This window comes from Psammomys obesus, unplaced genomic scaffold, assembly GCF_907164565.1.
Source record: "Psammomys obesus unplaced genomic scaffold, mPsaObe1.curated_primary_1811, whole genome shotgun sequence".
NCBI classification, from domain to species: domain Eukaryota; kingdom Metazoa; phylum Chordata; class Mammalia; order Rodentia; family Muridae; genus Psammomys; species Psammomys obesus.
The window spans coordinates 5,983,847-6,001,687 of record NW_026590061.1 but is presented as its reverse complement, the minus strand read 5'-3'; the positions used below and the strand labels follow the sequence as shown (position 1 = coordinate 6,001,687).

Sequence of the window (17,841 nt, the reverse complement as noted above, 5' to 3'; positions counted from 1 at the left end):
ATGGTTCTTATACTTATTGATGAGGAGCCACAGCTTAATGAGGACAAGGAGTTGCAGAAAGCTTATGTGGATGTGCTCAGAAAGGAAAGAGAGCAGCACACACCGGGCCCTTCCGTGTCCTTCAAAGTTGATGGAGCAAATGGTCCCAATAAAAAGAGGAGACTGGAGCTAAGCGGACAGAACAGACTAAATCCTGCCAAGCACGCTGCCTAAGCTGGAAACAGAAATTAGAACCACCCTTTGAACTGCTCACATTTAACATGGTAGATAGAGCACAAGAGGCATTAGGAAAATCAGTGCATACCTGTAATTAGGTATCTGAATAGCTAATGTTCCTGTTATACAGAGTGACTATCCTCAGCCTTTCAAGAACTAAAGAGGCACCAGTAACTGCCAGTGTAAGACCGAGTTAATTGAGAAGTATCTTAATATTATAATAACACGCCTGGCTAGACAAGCCACGAGACCACAAAGGTAAAAACAGACTACTGATCTGCGTATAACTCAGTCTCAAAGCCATTCTTCAAACAAATGGACACCGTGTGTGGGTGTGGGGGGGGGGGGGGGGGTGTTTTCTACAGAATGAGAAGAGAAGTTTGCGCGAAGGTCCCCGAAGGCAGCTTCTGCCCGCAGAGATTTTTAAGACGTGGGGTGTTAACAGAGACAGTAAATCCGGAAAAGAAAAGCCTCCAGGCTTTCAAACGCAAAACACGTGGTAAATACTCAACTGGGCTTCTGGCCACCCGTAGTGCATGACGGTAGAACAAGCGCCGGAAGTGACTGTACAGGCGGCTGCCTTTCCGGTAGAAGGACGCCCGGAACTCCACCAGTGCACAGTGAGCTGCCCGCCGCCCGGGGACATGGAGGCCGCGCGACAGGCGGGGACTTTCGTGGTGGTGGGAGGCGGCATCGCCGGCGTCACGTGTGCCGAGCAGGTTCGTCGGCGCGGGCTCGGCCCTTCTGGACCCCGTAGGCCGAGATGCGGGAGGCTGCGGCCGGATCCCTTTGCGGGTTTCGCTTCCGGCTCTCCGCCACGCCCCTCGGCTGTGCAGCTGAATAGGTTGCTGCTCTGGGCTCAGTCCCTGTCCGGCTGGCTCCGCGCTCCGGGAGGATTAGAGATTGCCTGGCTAGCTGGAAAGCCAAAGCCGAACCAGACTACGGGCGAAATAGTTTGCAAACGGACAGGAGGCCTTGGCATTTGGAGAGAAAATTCACCCACTTTTCCTATTTCCTTCACATGAAATTTAGTTTCTTGATGGGTGCCAAATCCCTAATAAATAATTCTGCCGTAACCTTGAACGCCCACGATTAAAAGTTTCATGCCCTGCAGAAATTTGCGTCAAGGAAATATATATGTTTATATGTGTATTACAAAGAGGACTAGATTATTTTTATGTCTATTACCAACCACCGAAGTGACCAGAAATAAGTAGAAGGAAGTTAAGTGTTTTAATCTTTGGTTCTCCGTCTTCTGTTTACCTGTCAGTAAAGAACTCATATTCCAGGCAATATACTAAGGGTTTAGTGATCAGGTATGAACAAGTCATGAACAAGACTTAATCTTAAGAGTATCTGTGGAGTTACTGGTAAGGGGTGACTTAAGTAAGGTAAGGGGTAAATTAACTCTTCCAAAGAATGAGTGATGTTTACCAGATAGAGACGAAAAGCATACTCCACAGTGTAGCTTTTGGTGGAAAAAAAACAAGAACAAAAAAACATTACTTAATTTGCAAGCAGTGAGGCTGATAAAAGACGGAAGCAGGGAAGACTGACAGAGCTCAGATCTGGTAGGCTGTTATAACACCCCGTGTTCAACAAAATCTGCAAATAGATGGTTTTGAGATGGGGAGTGAAGTGTTCAAAGGAAAGCTTTTGAAATGTGATTGGCTACAGTGTTCAGGTTAGTGGCGAATGACAGCTCTTTGAGCCAGGGGGCTAACTTGTAGATAGTTTTCAGTAAAGTTTTAAAGACTTGATACAATCCAACAACAGAAATAGAAGGTAGATGACAGAATGTGAAAAGGAAACAAAGATGCAGAGGGTGATAATACAGGAAGTTCAAATATTGAGTCAAGGGCTCTTGTATGTCTTGAGGGCACATGACTAGAAGAATCTGAGCTTCATGGGCCTTGAGGAATAGCAGGCAGAGGAACAAAATCCAAGATGAGCAAGTGATTTCCTTCCAAAGTTAGGAAGAAATGAGAAATCCTGAAACAGTAGCACATTATGTCAGGGCTTTGTGAAGCAAGTGTTAAAAGTGGCTTTGCCTTCCCCGAATGTGTACTAGTCAGAGAGGGAGTGCCAAAGCTATGGAAAGTTATGCTGAGATTCTGTCTAATGTCGGAGACTTGCTTTAATTTTATCCTCAGTGAAGACAAGTAAAAACGTTATTGTAAAATGTGTGGAAGTAGGCAAGTTTGTAATTGGCTGTAAACTTTACATTGGTATGCAGAATAAGTCAGCCAAAGATCCGGCTATAGTGCTTTTATTTGTTCTGAATGTATGGCTCATTTTATCACTGCAAGAGTTCAACATTACCCGTCCTGTGCCATTATAAACAGCACTTAGAAAAACAGACTTTCACAGGCAAAACATTGAAGGGTTATCAGTTACCCTGCCTTATCACCATAATGACATTATTTATTCAGTGATGCCTAAAGTTATTTCTCTTATTCTTTCTCTCTTTTTAAAATTTAGTTGGCTATTAGCTTTCCAGAAGAGGACATTCTCCTGGTAACTGCCTCTCCTGTTATCAAAGCAGTTACAAACTTCAGGAAGGTGAGAAATTCTGTGGAACAATTAAATGTACTTACAAATATTGGTGTAAAGCACTGCCCTTTCACTGGATTTGTTGTGTTTAGGAATTTAAAGTTTGTTTTGTTCTTTCATTAAAAGTCTATGTGTTCAATGTATTATTAGATACCGTTATTTTTAACTGAATTAGGAAATTCTGAGATTTTTCTTAACTTAATAAGGCAAATGTCACTGTGGGTAAATCACAAAGTTCTAACTCAGAAGAATGTAAAAAGTTCCTAAAGATAGGCATATTGCAAAAATCAGATGGTCAGATTTCCATACAATGTTTGAAGAGCAGCCAAGGGCAGACACTGATCTACAGGGTTCCATGGTCTGTCACACAAATCTTTAGGAGTCTGAGGAATTGTTTTTGGTTGAAGAAATGGCAGCAGAGAAGGAAAGGGTTCAGACAGAAGATGAATTAATTGCTCCATAGTAATCTTAGCTAGAGAAGTCAAGGGGAATCCAAGGACATGGTGATGGTTTTAAGGCACAGGAAAGAAGGGTCTAAAGATGACTGAAAAAGTTACCTGGTAAAGAAAGTGGAGAAGCTAGATAGCAAATGTATTTTTTCATTTATAAATGAAAAAATATATTATCTGTTCAGTTAAACACCCGTTAAGTAAGTTGTGTTAGCTGACATTTTTAGATGCCAGAAAAACCAAAGTGCCAGAGCGTGAGGACAGACACTTTAGCTCAGAGCATGAGCTGCAGAGCCCAGTCCTCATTCATCTGTATAATTCTTATACTAATCCACATTCTGTCAACATGAAAAAAAATGCCTGGTTATCAATATCAAGGAAGAAAAGAGTTGGGAAGAGGGGTCAGGCCATGATTAGGTAGCTCACTAATCTCCAACCTGTGGGAAGGCAAGGCATCAGATCCAGTGTGTGGTAGAACGAAGCTGCCACTTCACATAGCCTGGAAAGCAGAGAGGGGAGGCCCAGAGTTGCAATATCCCTCTTCGAGGAGCCTAACTTCCCTGCTTTAGGCTCCATCTCTTAGCGAGACTGCCAGGCCTTTAACGTGTGGGTCTTTGGGGGACATAAGAGATGAAACCACAGCAGTGCAGTGGGCTAACCTTGTTTGTGAGCCTGAAACAGTACTGTGTAAGACAAAGGAAATACCTCCTTAAAATGTGCATTTCAAAGTGTGTTTGATCTCATAAAGGTTTCTAAGACATTGGAAGAATTTGATGTTGAAGAACAGCCAACTGCCATGCTGGAAAATCGCCTTCCCAACATTAAGATCATTGAATCTGGAGTGAAACAGCTCAAGAGTGAAGAACATGTAAGGTTTTTCTCTTATTAAATGCTGTTTTTCTAATGTCAGATCCCAGGTTGTTGCCGTTCTTCTTTTAAGCCTATCCCTGTCACCACCATTGTCTAAGCCCTTGTATCGGCTAGAGGCATCAGTGCTGTTATTAGAAAAGTTACCCCCTGGGAAGGTTCTATGATTAAGTTGTATGGTGCTTCAATTTACACGCTTCCAGCTGTGTCAGTGTTTGTATAATGCCCACTGTATCCTGAGTGCAGCACGGGGTACTGGCATACAGGGGGAATAACACAGTACTTGGTCCTATGAGCTGTCAATGTCATGGGAGTGTAGACATTAATAGTGTGTGATTATGTTATAACAGTGTGCTAACGATATAGTCATGAAATTACATCAGAGCTCAAATGGCTGAGAGCCTGTGAAACTTGCCAGAGGAAATGACATGCTTGAGCTGGGTTTTTTAAGATGTTAAGAGTTTTACAGGTAGAAAAGGACATTCTAAGAACTGTAGACCCCAAAGAAGGTAAAGGAGGATGAGGAGTAATGAGTCAAAGGGATTAGGGTGTGAAAAAGGAGGTTCGTGAGCAAGCATAAATAAAAAGAGGGAGTGATGTCAGGTATCTTTTATAGCCACTTGAAATTGTAAAGGTGTGGATGCTACAGTACTTCAAGATGTAAACAGTAACGCTGAGGACAAACTGAGATGGAGCAAGTAGCACTTTGCCCAGTTGCAGTTGCCCAAAATGATGTAGGCGTGGTTGACAGGGACAGCGTAATTGGAAAATGTTCCAGGTTTGAGCCACTTCACAAACTCCTTCGGATGTTGTTCCTTCTCACACATGAAGGCACGCATGTGAGGAATTTCAGAGAGGCTGTGTCCTCATGTGAGCTTTAGGAAGGATGGAGAGAGGTGTTCGTGCTTATTTCTGTAAGTAGCTCTAAGTAAAACACAGTTCACTAAAGACAGAAGAAACCTTGTTCCAGGAAAGACAAAAACCCTGAACTCCAAATCACTTGGGCTGTGTAAGAGCCTCTCTCAAAAACACAACAAAGGCATTTTTTTTTAAATATACATGTGTAAAATCTAGTAAAGCTTGTAAATACTAGTAAAGCTCTTGTTACTTGTATTTAATGATAAAATATTATTTTAATACATGTAATATTTTAAAAAAGACAAATTATAACCAACATGCACTGACTATTTGAAATATAGAGATTATTAAGGTATAATATAATTAGAATCACACAATCTTCCAATAACTTCCTTCAAGATAAAAACAGTCTTCATTAACTCTTGTTGGGATGGGGATGGTTTTAATTTGAGATCAGCATGATTCTGAGAGTCTGTTAATGCAAACCCCTTTGTTACTGGGGAGGAAGACTTGTTTCCATTAGATTCTCTGTGTGGATTGTGGCCAGTGCCTATCAACCCTTGAGAGCTTGTAATCACTGTACCTGAGCATGATTGCCCCAAGAGGCAGCCTCTAGTAGATCCTGTTTTGCTGTTGTCTCAACCTTTTCCTTCTGTCTTGCCCTGTGTTTACAGTGCATCTTCACAGAAGATGGCCGTCAGCATGTGTATAAGAAACTCTGTCTGTGTGCTGGAGCCAAACCAAAGTTGATCTGTGAGGGCAATCCATATGTATTAGGAATCCGTGATACAGACAGTGCTCAGGTAAGGTCTGAAGGGTGGGTCTATGAAAGGGAAAGTAAGGTCCCTTTGTGAAACAGTGCTTCATTGACCACCAGCTCCTGCAATGCACAAAGATAGGCAGTTCTAATCCATCGTTCAGAGGCCACAGAATGGCTATGTTTTACTATTGTGAGCTTCATTTTTGGCTAATGGTTTCATGGTTTCTGCTAAAGCTGACACCTTTTGGCTGTGAGACTCAGAGATACAAAGAGATACAGAAATGCAAATGTCTTGGCATTATACTTTATATCAACACATGTTCATCACACCATATTGGGAATATGAGATTTGCAGCTAAACAGAGCGGCAGTCATTTTCCCAAAGGTAAAACTTACTGAAAATTCCCAGTAATTTTCCAGCAAAACAACAATAATAGTAATTTGCAAGGTCTTTTTGGATAGAATCCTAGAACTTGTTTGGCTTGTTGCTCTGCCCTGTAACAGGCAAACCCTCCCAGCCAGACTCCACTTCCTTCTATGTAGTACAACATACCTTTTTAAGTTATGCCAGGGTTTATCACTCCTTGTTACCAAGAGGCTTTCTGGTTTCACTCCACACCCAACCAGGTTGTGATTACTTTGCATTTATGTGGCTCATCTTCTTTAAAGTGGCTAACAATTTTCTCCAGGCTGCTGTTGCCGCAATTCCTTGGGGATTTACAGGAAACTTTAGCAAAGCTGACTAGATTCTTATAATCAGTTAGGCTTGTGTTACAGAAAGGGTTGTGACCCACAGCTTGAGAACCACAGTTGTAAAGTAAATAACCAGTGCACCATGTGTATGGTTTAAATGCGTGCCTTTCATTGCTGTGTCCTGCTCATTATAGGCTTCCTTACGGCCTGTGAGAAGTCTAAGTTAACTTTAGCTAAATGGACTTCATGGCAGCGGTGAATTCTTTGTTCTGATGTCATTCTAAAGCAAGGGACACCTGTACTTGTGAGAGTACCAGAAGGAGTATCACAGGCTACTCTAAGCTCATCTTAATTTTTGGTACGGGGTTGGGGGAATTGAGGGTGTGTGAAGAAGGTGGAAGAAGAGGCATTGATTGTTATAAAATGCTAACATTTCTTGTTAATGTTAGAATCATCCTGCCTCTGCTACTCTTACATACTTTGTGTACATTGTGTCTCCTCATTCTTAGATAAACACTGGAAGACACAATGACTTTGTTCCTTTTAGTAGACAGATGGGGCATAGGTTAAATCACTCACCCAGGCATCTTGTTAATAATTGCTAAAGCCAGTGACCCTTATTCCATGCCCTGCTTCCAAGTCCTGAGAACTAAAGAAGTTAGGGACTTCAGGGAAGCCTGTGACCAAGGCCTGCCTGCTGAAAGTAATGGATTCAGGCACATCCTGGGTGTGTGTGATCCAGACAGGGTCTCTTGCTGAGGCTCACAGGGCCTTAAAATATAGTGACAGGAAGGCAAGGGAACTCCAGAGAGGTGTTCCTCTTACGGCCCACAGGGATGACTATGACATCTGAGGCATAAGGGGAGGCCATAGTGCTAAGTAGAAGGGAGTGTTTTGCACAGGGGGAGTAAGTTTTATTTTGTTCTTCTGTGAGGCCTGTAAGATGCCCATGTTTATAATCTTATCAGTGATACCTGTCCTCTGTTAAAATGCTATCTCATTATTTCTTTCTAATACAGGAATTTCAGAAACAGCTTACAAAAGCCAGGAGAATAATGATCGTTGGGAATGGTGGCATTGCTCTGGAGCTGGCGTACGTATGTCTCTAATACTAGGATCCTCTGAGAGTGTACAATTATTGGCAGATGATAAGGCATATCACAAAAGTCGAAAAATATACGTGATTCACCCATCTTTTCAGAGAGAAAGCCCACTTTACTATTTAGCTCTTGTGGAACCCCAAGTTGCAAAAATATTACCCTACACTTACAAGGTCTGTAATGTGTTGGACCTGGGCAGGTTTGACTCATGATGTGTGCTACAAGTGTACACTGAGTAATAATGTACACGTGTGTGCCGTTTCTAGTCGCTGTTTCTGTATCACCTGGCACAACCCGGTATCTGTCATGCTGATTAGGATGTGTGTTAGTCCTAAGTTTTAATTTATGGTTTGAGGAAATGAGAACACGTCAGTACAAAATATTTTCATCTTACGTTTTAAGTGTAGTAAACATTGAGAAGTGTTCCTCTGTAAACTACATGACACTGACTCACTTTCCTCATAAGTTTTGCCTGCTAGCCATGGCTGACAAAAACGCTGAGTCATTTTCATGCTAGAAATTTTAGTCCAAACCAACTTGGAATTAAAGCAAGTATGACTCAAAACAAGGAATTCCCAAGTGTTTGCTTACAGTGTCCATTCCATCTCCCAGACTGGTGCCACCCAACAGGGCACCTGAGAGTTTTGAAGCTGCCTGAGTTCTAGCGTGTCAGCCCCTCAAATGGCTGTAACCATTGTGACACTGTGCAGGGAAATGCAGGGAAAGCAGTACACCCAAAAGCTGGGCTGAGTGGAGACGTGAAGGGAACCATACATATGTAAGGGACTTCCTCCAGCTACTTCAGAAGTGTCCATAGATATCATTACTGTAACTCACTTCATAGCATTTCACTCTTTCCTTACAAGTTATTGAGTAAGCGTACAGCTTTGTATTTGGCAGTCTGGAAAACGGTTTCATACCATTGCTGCTCTTGACTCTGTGTTCTGAGTCACCATTCATGATGAAAAGTAACAGCCAGCCCCTTCTGTTCTGTGTCATCCTGGTGCTCCAGAGGCTAAGTCTACTCCCTTATTACTCCTTTAACCCAGTTACTATCCCTACTAATTTCCCAAAGCAGGTTTATGCTTTCCTTTTCAAAGATATGTAACAAATAATTGTTGTAATTTCCCGAAGTCCTAATACCTTTTATATCTTTCTTTAGAGTGCTTTTTTAAGTGGACACCATCTTGTGATGGTGTCATCAAGCCTTGGTATTTGCTGAGAACACTGTTAGCATTATGGGAGAGGATTAGTGGTGCTCCACAGGGAGAGCAAGCACAGGAGTTCCTCAGGGTTACCTGCTAGTTACTCATGGGGATGGAATGCCTCACTGACATGTTGGGTGCTGTAGCATTACTTTTGGAAATATGAATGAAATAAAAAGATATTTCCAATTTACAAAAAGAAGTATTTTATAGCTTGCTTAAATCTAAGTGAAATATGAAACGTTACTGACGTATATGTATTATGCTTTCTGCTGATGAACAGCCCTATGCAGCCTGAGTAGCATTAGTTCTCCCAGTAATCAGAAACTCGGTGATGATGAATGTTGGCCTGGATGGGGCAATCGAGTCTCTCCCATAAATTAGAATGTGTGACTGTCAGCTAACTTGGAGTCACAAGTTGTGACTCCCTTGTCCATCGTCTGGCTATTGATTAAAAAATCCTGTCAGCTTATAAATACATACGGCAATAGTTTATACTATAACATTGGGAAAAATTGGGGTGGCAAGATGGCTCAGCAGGTGACGTGCAAGCTTGGTGATGTCAGTTCACCTCCAGTACCCATCCATAAAAAGATGGGAGAGCTGACACCAATGTTGTCCTCTGACCTACACAATCACACCATGCACATGTGTTTACACAGACACACAATAGAAGTTTTAAAAAGAACAGACTCCTTAAAGCTGTCCAGTCTCCATGTGCATGCTGTGACACGTGTGTACATACATGCACTGTCAGACAAGAGTAATGAAAGGTTTTTTTTAAGGGAGGACAGACGCACTCACTCACCTCTTTTTTTAAGATTCATATACTTTATGTATATGAGTGCTCTGTCTTCGTGTACAGTAGAAGGAATCAGATCCCAGTATAGATGGTTGGGAGCCACCATGTGGTTGTTGGGAATTGAACTCAAGACCTCTGGAAGAGGACTTAGGTGCTCTTAACCACTGAGCCATCTCTCCAGCACCTAGTAATGAAAGTTTTAAAGTGTTAAAAACATTAATTACACTATTACTATTATAAAATCCAAGGGTCCTAAAATAGGAGGGCTGCATATCCAATTTGTTTAGGATTGTCCACATTCACATTAGTTGTACCCTAATGGTTACAAAATAGCAGAAGGTGTCTGCAAAATTGTGTCATTACCAGAATTATGATGGCCATAAGGGAGCAAGCGGAATGCACACAGCATTCTTACCGTGCAGACCTAGATAAATAACATGCTAGGAGCCTGCTTAGCTGCTGAACAGTGACAGGGGTCAGCTTGCATGACCAAGGCCCTTGGTTTTTTTCCCTTTAAGATCCATGATCTTTTTCTGAAGTGGGTCTCTTTTTGGCTCGATGGTTAGGGCAGGAGAATTTAAAGTAGATGATAGTTCTTTACACTTGCATGAAACTGTTAGCCTGCAAATCTCCTCCCAAATTTCACATGAGCATCTAGAAAAGTCATGGCACAAAGCAGTGTTTTGGTGCTGTTAGGTCATACCATCCATCCATCTGTTACTGCATCCATCGCAGCCAGATGAAGTGCTGGAACTGCTGGAGCACAATTATGTGGTGGTGTTGCCCACTGGACACCAAAGTGACAGTCATTGTGACACATGTTTTGTGCTAGTGCATGTCATCACTGGGTTCTTCAGTAAAGTGGATAAGATTAGTCGTTTAACTCTCAGTGTCCTTAAAGTGAAGTGCACTCTCTATAGTTCGCGCCCTTTACTTCTGCACAGAACAGTTGTTACTTGCAGAGATTCCTCCTTGACTTTCCTACAGGAAACTGTAACATTCCTCCTAGGTATGAAATTGAAGGCTGTGAAGTGATTTGGGCCATAAAGGATAAAGCCATTGGGAATACTTTCTTTGACGCAGGCGCAGCAGAGTTTCTGACTTCCAGGCTCATGTCTGAAAAATCAGAGACTAAAATTGCACACAGAAGAACTGTTTACACAGTTGAAGGTGAGTGCAGTACCTGGCTCACTTCATTCACAGGTGAAAAACTTTCTTTTTAACTGTAAGGAAATTCAGTAAAAAAAAGTGTCTAGGCAGTAGGAATATGGGTGTTTGTTTCTACATCTTTATATGAAATTTTCAGATTAGAAAATACATGTGTGTTGGAGATGGGTCCATTGTTAACACCTACTGCTCTTTCAGAAGACCCAACTTTGATTCCCAGTACCCACACAGACGCCACCTCTGTAACTCTGGTTCTAAGGGACCCAGCACCCCTTCTGACCTCCAAGGGAACCGGGAGCACAAGTGTTGGACAGAGAGATATACATACAGGCAAAACATCCATACACATAAAAAAGAGTTAAAGAGGGCATGGTGGCATACGCCTGTAATCACAGCACGCATGTGGCAGGCTCTCTGTGATTCTAGCCTAGCCAGGACTACATGGTAAGACCCAATCTCAAAAGCAAAACAACAGCTGAGCAACTTTTTTTGAAAGTTTATTAAAAATAGAAAATCTACACATAATATAAATGGGAATTTAATTGACCAGTCCATTTGCATCTTGTAATTAGTTGCTACAATTGAACAACACCCATGACTATTTTCTACAAAATCCACTGAAAACTATACTCATTAGTTTAATTTTAATAACCTTCCAAGAAGTTTTTGGCTTCTAAAATTCAAAGTGAATTTTCTAAGTTTTGGAGAGACTGCAGACTGACAGAATTCAAAATCTAATAGCTAATTTTCATACTCTACGTTCTCAAGTGTGTAGCACTAAGCCGACACACTGAGTGCTCAGAGACCATGTGCAGGTGAAAGGCCACCTGCTGTGTGGCCCTGTCACAGAAGACGCAGTGAGTAAAGCTGCTAGTCGAGTGATGGTGCCACCTTGCTGCATGTCTGCGCAGGAGAATCAGGACATTGGACAGGGGCTTCAGAGAGAGCTGATTCTCTGCCCAGAAGTTTTACAGTCATTTGCATTCATTTCTTAGGAGCAAAAAAGGAAACCAACACCAAAGCTAAAGCTGATTATGTGGGCAGTGCCCTCGGACCAGACTGGCACGGAGGCTTGGAACTGAAAGGAACGGAAGAGGTATGTTTCCACAAACCGATAAAATTGGTCCAAAGGCCAAATTTCTGGGTCACTTGACTTATAGTATACCATGCAGGAAAGGTCATCAAAGCCACTGCCCCAGATATTTACCCAAAATAGCAAATATGAAATATGTCTGAAACAGCTATTCAGCCTTCTTTGTAACTGTAGAGCTGGAGACACCTATGTGCACACTACAAGGATAAGTCATAGTTCCTAGTCTTCTACTAAAGGTCACTTAGATGTTTGCACTGCTCTTACAGAGGTTATTAGGTAGAGTCAATACACATATTTCATATTTTAATTGAATAAGCAGATGACTTGCTCTCACTTAATATTTTAATTTTTTAAGTTACAAAACTGTCATTCAAAATCAGCAAAAATATTAATATGCCTGTATTTACTTCTTCAGGCTTAAGTGGGCAGAAAGGGAGCTGGCTAAATGGTCTCTAATTAGGGATAAAAATAGCATGAAATTGTTCCTTCTGAGTTCTCAAGTCTCCTACAAGTATGCTGATAACATTGGGATCATAAAAGTCCTTCAGCAAATACTGCTGCCCACTGCCTCCTCGGTGCTCTCGTCTCTGAATCGGCACACAGCCAGCCTCACTGAGGCTCTGTACATGCCATTTTCAGGTAATAGATGGATTCTGTTCAGCCATATTCGGAGAGGCTAACGTGGAAGCATAGGGTGCTGTGTTTAGACTGTGATGCGATTGTCTACACAGGCACTGTCTGGATTGTGCTAACCAGTACTTATTTTGCTTCCAGTTTTCTCACAGTATTCACATTGAAACCAGATGTGAAGTGAAGAAAATCTACCTTCAAGAGGAGTTTACGATCATGAAGAAAAAGCCCTTGGCTTTTCCAAAGGCTCACCATAAGTCAGTCACAGCTGATAAAGGTAAAAGGAAAATTATTACTACTTAAATTAATCTTGCTATATTATATTTCAAACTGCAGGGTTTCATATAAAATAAAATTTAAAAAAACTGTCAGGAGCTTCAGGCCCTCCTTTCATTACTCATTGGTTAAATTTTCTTTTTTTATATATATAATTTATTTAATTGTATTTTATGTGCATTAGTGTGAAGGCATCAGATCCCTTGGAACTGGCGTTAAAGACAGTTGTGAGCTGCTATGTGGGTGCTGGGAATTGAACCTGGGTCCTTTAGGAGAGCAGACAGTGCTCTTAACCACTAAGCCATCTCTCCTGCCCCTGAGTAAGTTTTCTAAATTCCATGTTATGAGGTTTTCCATTTTCTTTGGGATAACAGTATTTGGACCATCATAACCCAACCTAGTAAGTCAGTCAGTATTTCTCATATCAAAACAAAATAGCAGCTTTTGTAAGTAACATGACTTCTAGATCAAATTTAAAAGTCTGTGTGCTTGGGACTAAGGACATAGCCCTGGTCTCATTCTATACCACTTGTGAGGATTCCTACACACATGGTCCTGTGAATTATCAGCACTCACTAAGGCAACTAATGTTCTTGAATCGTCCAGTTTTGTTTTGTTTTTCGGAAAGGGGATATTAGAGTTGGGACTATGAACAGTGAGGAGAAACATCAAGAAGTAAGAGCAGGATTAAACATTGACTGACATGAAGGAGTAATCAAATTTATTCACAAGCAATTTAGAAAATGGTCATATATAATTTAAAAGATGATCAAACAGATCCAAAGGACAGTGTTTAGTATCCTTTAGAGTACCATGCTTTTGAAGCTGCCAAGCACAAGACCATATTGCACCCGGATGCCTCAGCCAGAGGACCTTCTGCAATCAAGAGGCATTCTGAAGCTGCCTGCCTTTTCTCTTTGTTTCTGTTACATTCATATGGTATTGTGGATAACTGCTAGAGGTGACACTTGAGAATCTTTTCTTCTTTTTCTCTTTAAAGAAATGTGGCCTGTGTATGTGGAACTGACAAATGGGAAAATATATGGCTGTGATTTCCTTGTCAGTGCTACAGGAGTCACACCAAACACAGACCCTTTTCTCCATGGAAACAGTGTAAGGTGAATTTTGTCCACTTACCAGTTTCTTGTAATCTTAATCTTTATCATGTCTAAGTTTCAAACACTCATCATCTTAGTATAATCTGTTAACTGTAACTGGCAGCAACACTGTGGCTTATGTCTGACTTGATGTACAGTACTCTTCTACTTAGCATCCTTAAGCAGTCAACATCCAGCTCACGTATCTAGAGGTGTAGAGTCCACTTTGTTTATCTAAAGGTTGGTGAGAGACTGACCTGTATGTATTCCTAAGAGTAAATCTTACAGATTGTTATATTAGCATTTTAGCATTTGAAGTCTTAAGAAAGAATGTTCTTCTAATTGGGGTTGGGTAAACATGACTATTGGTAGTTTTGATATTGAAATTCTGGAACATTTGGGTCCACTCAGCAGGAACTGAATCCCTGGCATTCTAGCCAGGTGTCTACACTCTGCAGATGCTTTTATTTTTCTGATCAGAGCTTGGCATATGTTAGCATGTATAAGCCTGACTTGTCCATTAAAATGAAGTTGCTTTCTGGTTTTTTCATCCTTATGCTAATGAGAAATTGTTTAGTTTGATCTAGGAGAAGACGGAGGCCTGAGAGTGGATGACCAGATGCACACATCACTTCCTGATATCTATGCTGCTGGAGACATCTGCACTGCGTGCTGGCAGCCCAGCCCAGTCTGGCAGCAGGTAAGCCTGCTCCTTTGACCATGTGTTTCTAGCAGAGTCCATGTGAAGAAAAAGCAGTTGCTACCAGTGAATCCAGTGTTATAAGAGACGATTAATATTTACTATTGGTTTATCTTCTGGTAAAGCTTGCTGTTAATCTTAAACAGCTGTATAACCAAATCACCACACAGAGACTGGGTTTTTAGTTAACCTAGAACACAATGCTGGGCAATATTTACTCCCTCCTAAACCTCCAAGCCCTGTTTCCTAACATTTAGATTTCCCACATTATACTTGCTTTTTGTGAAATCTTAGGTCTGGTTCATGCTCCACGTCCTCCAAGATCTCTCCTCCAGCTCTGCTCTCCTCTTGTCCCTTCTCCTCCCATTCACCTCCTGCCTCTGGCTCCTCCCCTCTTTCCTGTCCCCTGGCTCCTCCCATTGCACAACATTGTATCTAGTTGCTTTATTTTGTCCTGTTTACACAAGAGTTGAGGCAAGATGCTTATAATGAGTATCACAATGCAATATCCAGATTGAAAACAGAGAGCTGGAGGTGGGGAAATCAGCATTTGAATTAACAAGGGTAAGGCATATACATTTTAAAAGAACATTATACTAACAATCCAGTTTTCAGTTCCTGCTTTTCTACTTTAAGTTGGAAGCCATCAGGGCTGATTCCCACTTTGAAGTCACTTAGTTTTACAGTAGACTGAAATGTTTTTAATTTAGAAATAGTTGTTGGTGTGACCTTTCTCTTCTGCTCCAGAACAAACTACATCTTTAATTTATGTCATAATTTGATGCAGGGGAAAAACAGATACACCTTATTTTTCACCTTCTAATTTGCATAAAAACACCTAATTTGCTTTACATCAGCCACAGTGAACACTTACAGGAGTTTCAGTATCAGTAAACTCTGTTGGGTGTATCCAGCCCACAGCCAACCCAGAAAGCTACGAATGTGGCCTGGCATAAGATACAACTTAGTTAAATATTATGAAGTGATCGGTTCAAAACTTGGTTGCTCAACTCTCTAGTGTGAACTCTGGAGATGGTACCCAGCTGTGATGTCAGCAGATGGACAGGCCTGCTAGGTAGTTCCAGCACTACAGCATCAGCCAGCTTCTGGGGCTGTCTGTTGCTGTGTCCTGTCTACTCTGCAGCAGACCCTTTACTTTATCAACCCTTAGAGACACTGAACTAAAGTAAAAACTCTATTCTGGGCATGCTCAGAGCACATGCTGGAGCTGTGCTATGTACAGAAAGTCAGCTTTAGGTACACACATTCACAAAGAGGGTGGGTAGACGGTGGGAATTAATCTCTTAAAGCCAGCCTGTTCTCCCAGTGGCCATGGGTTAGAAGTGGTGCTTATTTCAGGTGAAACTGAAGATCAGAAAAGCTAAATAAGTAAACAAGTTAGTATTTTACTATCCTGTGACTCCCAAGGCTACTATTTTTGTCTTCTATCAGATTAAAAAAAAAAAACTGTAGAAATGTAATGAAAACATAATAAAGGAGCGATAAATACTGTCATAAAGAACTTGAGTTGATATTCGAGAATCTGTGCCTAAAGTCTCTGCTACCAAAGTTGACTCAGAGGCTGTCACTGCCGTCTGGTACTGAGAAGTGAAGTCACTGGAAAACGGGACAGACTTTGGAGCAAGGACTAATGACATTGTTCCCACCTCTTTATACATAAAATGCTTCATTACATTCAGACATACAAGTTGGGTATTAGCCCTTCATGTTTGATGCACTAATTTAAAAGTAGCAAATGCCATCTTGTCAGGTGTTCATTTGTGATCACTAAAGATAATACTAGCTGGAACAAACTCATTGGAAGTACACTTAAGAAAATTTGTAAGATTGAAACTACAGGGCAGAGAAGGTAGTTGAAGTGGGATAAAACCTCTTGTCGCACAAGTATGAAGAACAGTGTTTGAGTTCCCTGAACCCATGTAAAAGCTGCATTCAGCATAAGCCAACTATAACCCAGTACTACTACTGAGAGGTGAGGGTCCCCAGTGAGCCAGGAGGCCAGAGTAGAAGCACCAAAAGTAACAAAGTATCATTTTTTACTGTTTCAGATGAGACTGTGGACACAGGCTCGGCAGATGGGGTGGTATGCAGCCAAGTGCATGGCCGCAGCTAATTTGGGACACTCTATTGACATGGATTTCAGCTTTGAACTGTTTGCTCATGTCACAAAATTTTTTAACTATAAGGTAAGATGGTGAGGGGAATGAAAACCTTTTTTGCTTGAACATATAGTAACAGCTCTTTTTTTAAATAATTATAGTTTTAATCATGTTGTCAAAAATAAGATTTTGGATACTAGAAAGATGGCTCGGTGATTATTGCTGACCTTTAGAGGACCTGAGTTCAGTTTCCTGCTCCCACATTAGACAGCTCATAGCTACTTACAACTCCAGGGGATCTCACACCCTCATCTGGCCTCCACACACACACTCATGCACAGATACACATGTACAAACACACACAGATACACACATATACATCATAAAGGAGCCAGGCACTCTGGCAGATGTTACCTTTTTTCAGTTCTCTTCATTCTGAGGTAAGTCTCCTCTTTCCTAAACATGCCAACAAGTCTCTGTTCCTTGTTAAATCTTTAAGCCATGACTCCAGGAAAATGTGGTTTAGTTTGTGTACACCTGTGAGTGTAGGTGTGTCTGTGTTCATTAAATACCCTAATGTTCATAATGTGGATAGTATCATCCACATATATCTTCTACTTTTAATGTTAAAATATTAAAGAGGAATAGAGTTACTGGTATTTTCAATGTAATGTAGACTGTGTAGCAACGTTCTTTCCAGAGTATGTTCATGGCATTTAGATGCTTTCTTTGGGCCCACTTTGAAACTGTAAGGAATAGTGTTTTCTGTCTAAACTAACCTAACCTAGATAACTTGGACATTGTTATTTGGGGAGAATTGGAGGGAGCTACTAAGAAAGCGACTTTTTCATTTCGATGCAGGTTGTGTTGCTGGGAAAATACAACGCACAGGGCCTGGGCTCAGACCACGAGTTAATGCTGAGGTGCACCAGAGGGCAAGAATATGTCAAAGTCGTCATGCAGAACGGACGCATGATGGGGGCTGTCTTAATTGGTGAAACTGACTTAGAGGAAACATTTGAAAATTTAATTTTAAACCAAATGGACCTTTCATCATATGGGGAAGATCTCCTAGATCCAAATATCGATATAGAGGATTATTTTGACTGAAATTGGTATTTCTTCAGGAACACAGAGTTTAAAATCAGGAGAAAAGGAAGAACTTGGGAAAACTAGCAGCTGCACTGAGTTAATGACCACACAAGTCAAGAATGCACATGCCAGATTCGTGGTTGGGAAGAATTAGAGAAAATTC

At 41.3% G+C, this 17,841-nt stretch overlaps 1 protein-coding gene across 1 annotated transcript; it reads left to right on the top strand.

Moving 5' to 3' along the window:
* The first annotated feature begins 798 nt into the window (after positions 1–798).
* Positions 799–17,741, top strand: Pyroxd1 (pyridine nucleotide-disulphide oxidoreductase domain 1). Its single transcript, XM_055605557.1, has 12 exons — positions 799–935; positions 2,698–2,778; positions 3,967–4,086; positions 5,618–5,746; positions 7,416–7,489; positions 10,513–10,673; positions 11,666–11,766; positions 12,538–12,670; positions 13,670–13,782; positions 14,344–14,466; positions 16,536–16,673; positions 17,448–17,741. The coding sequence occupies exons 1-12, from the start codon at positions 861–863 to the stop codon at positions 17,694–17,696; spliced, it is 1,497 nt and encodes a 498-aa protein (XP_055461532.1). The 5' UTR covers positions 799–860; the 3' UTR covers positions 17,697–17,741.
* The last annotated feature ends 100 nt before the right edge of the window (positions 17,742–17,841 follow it).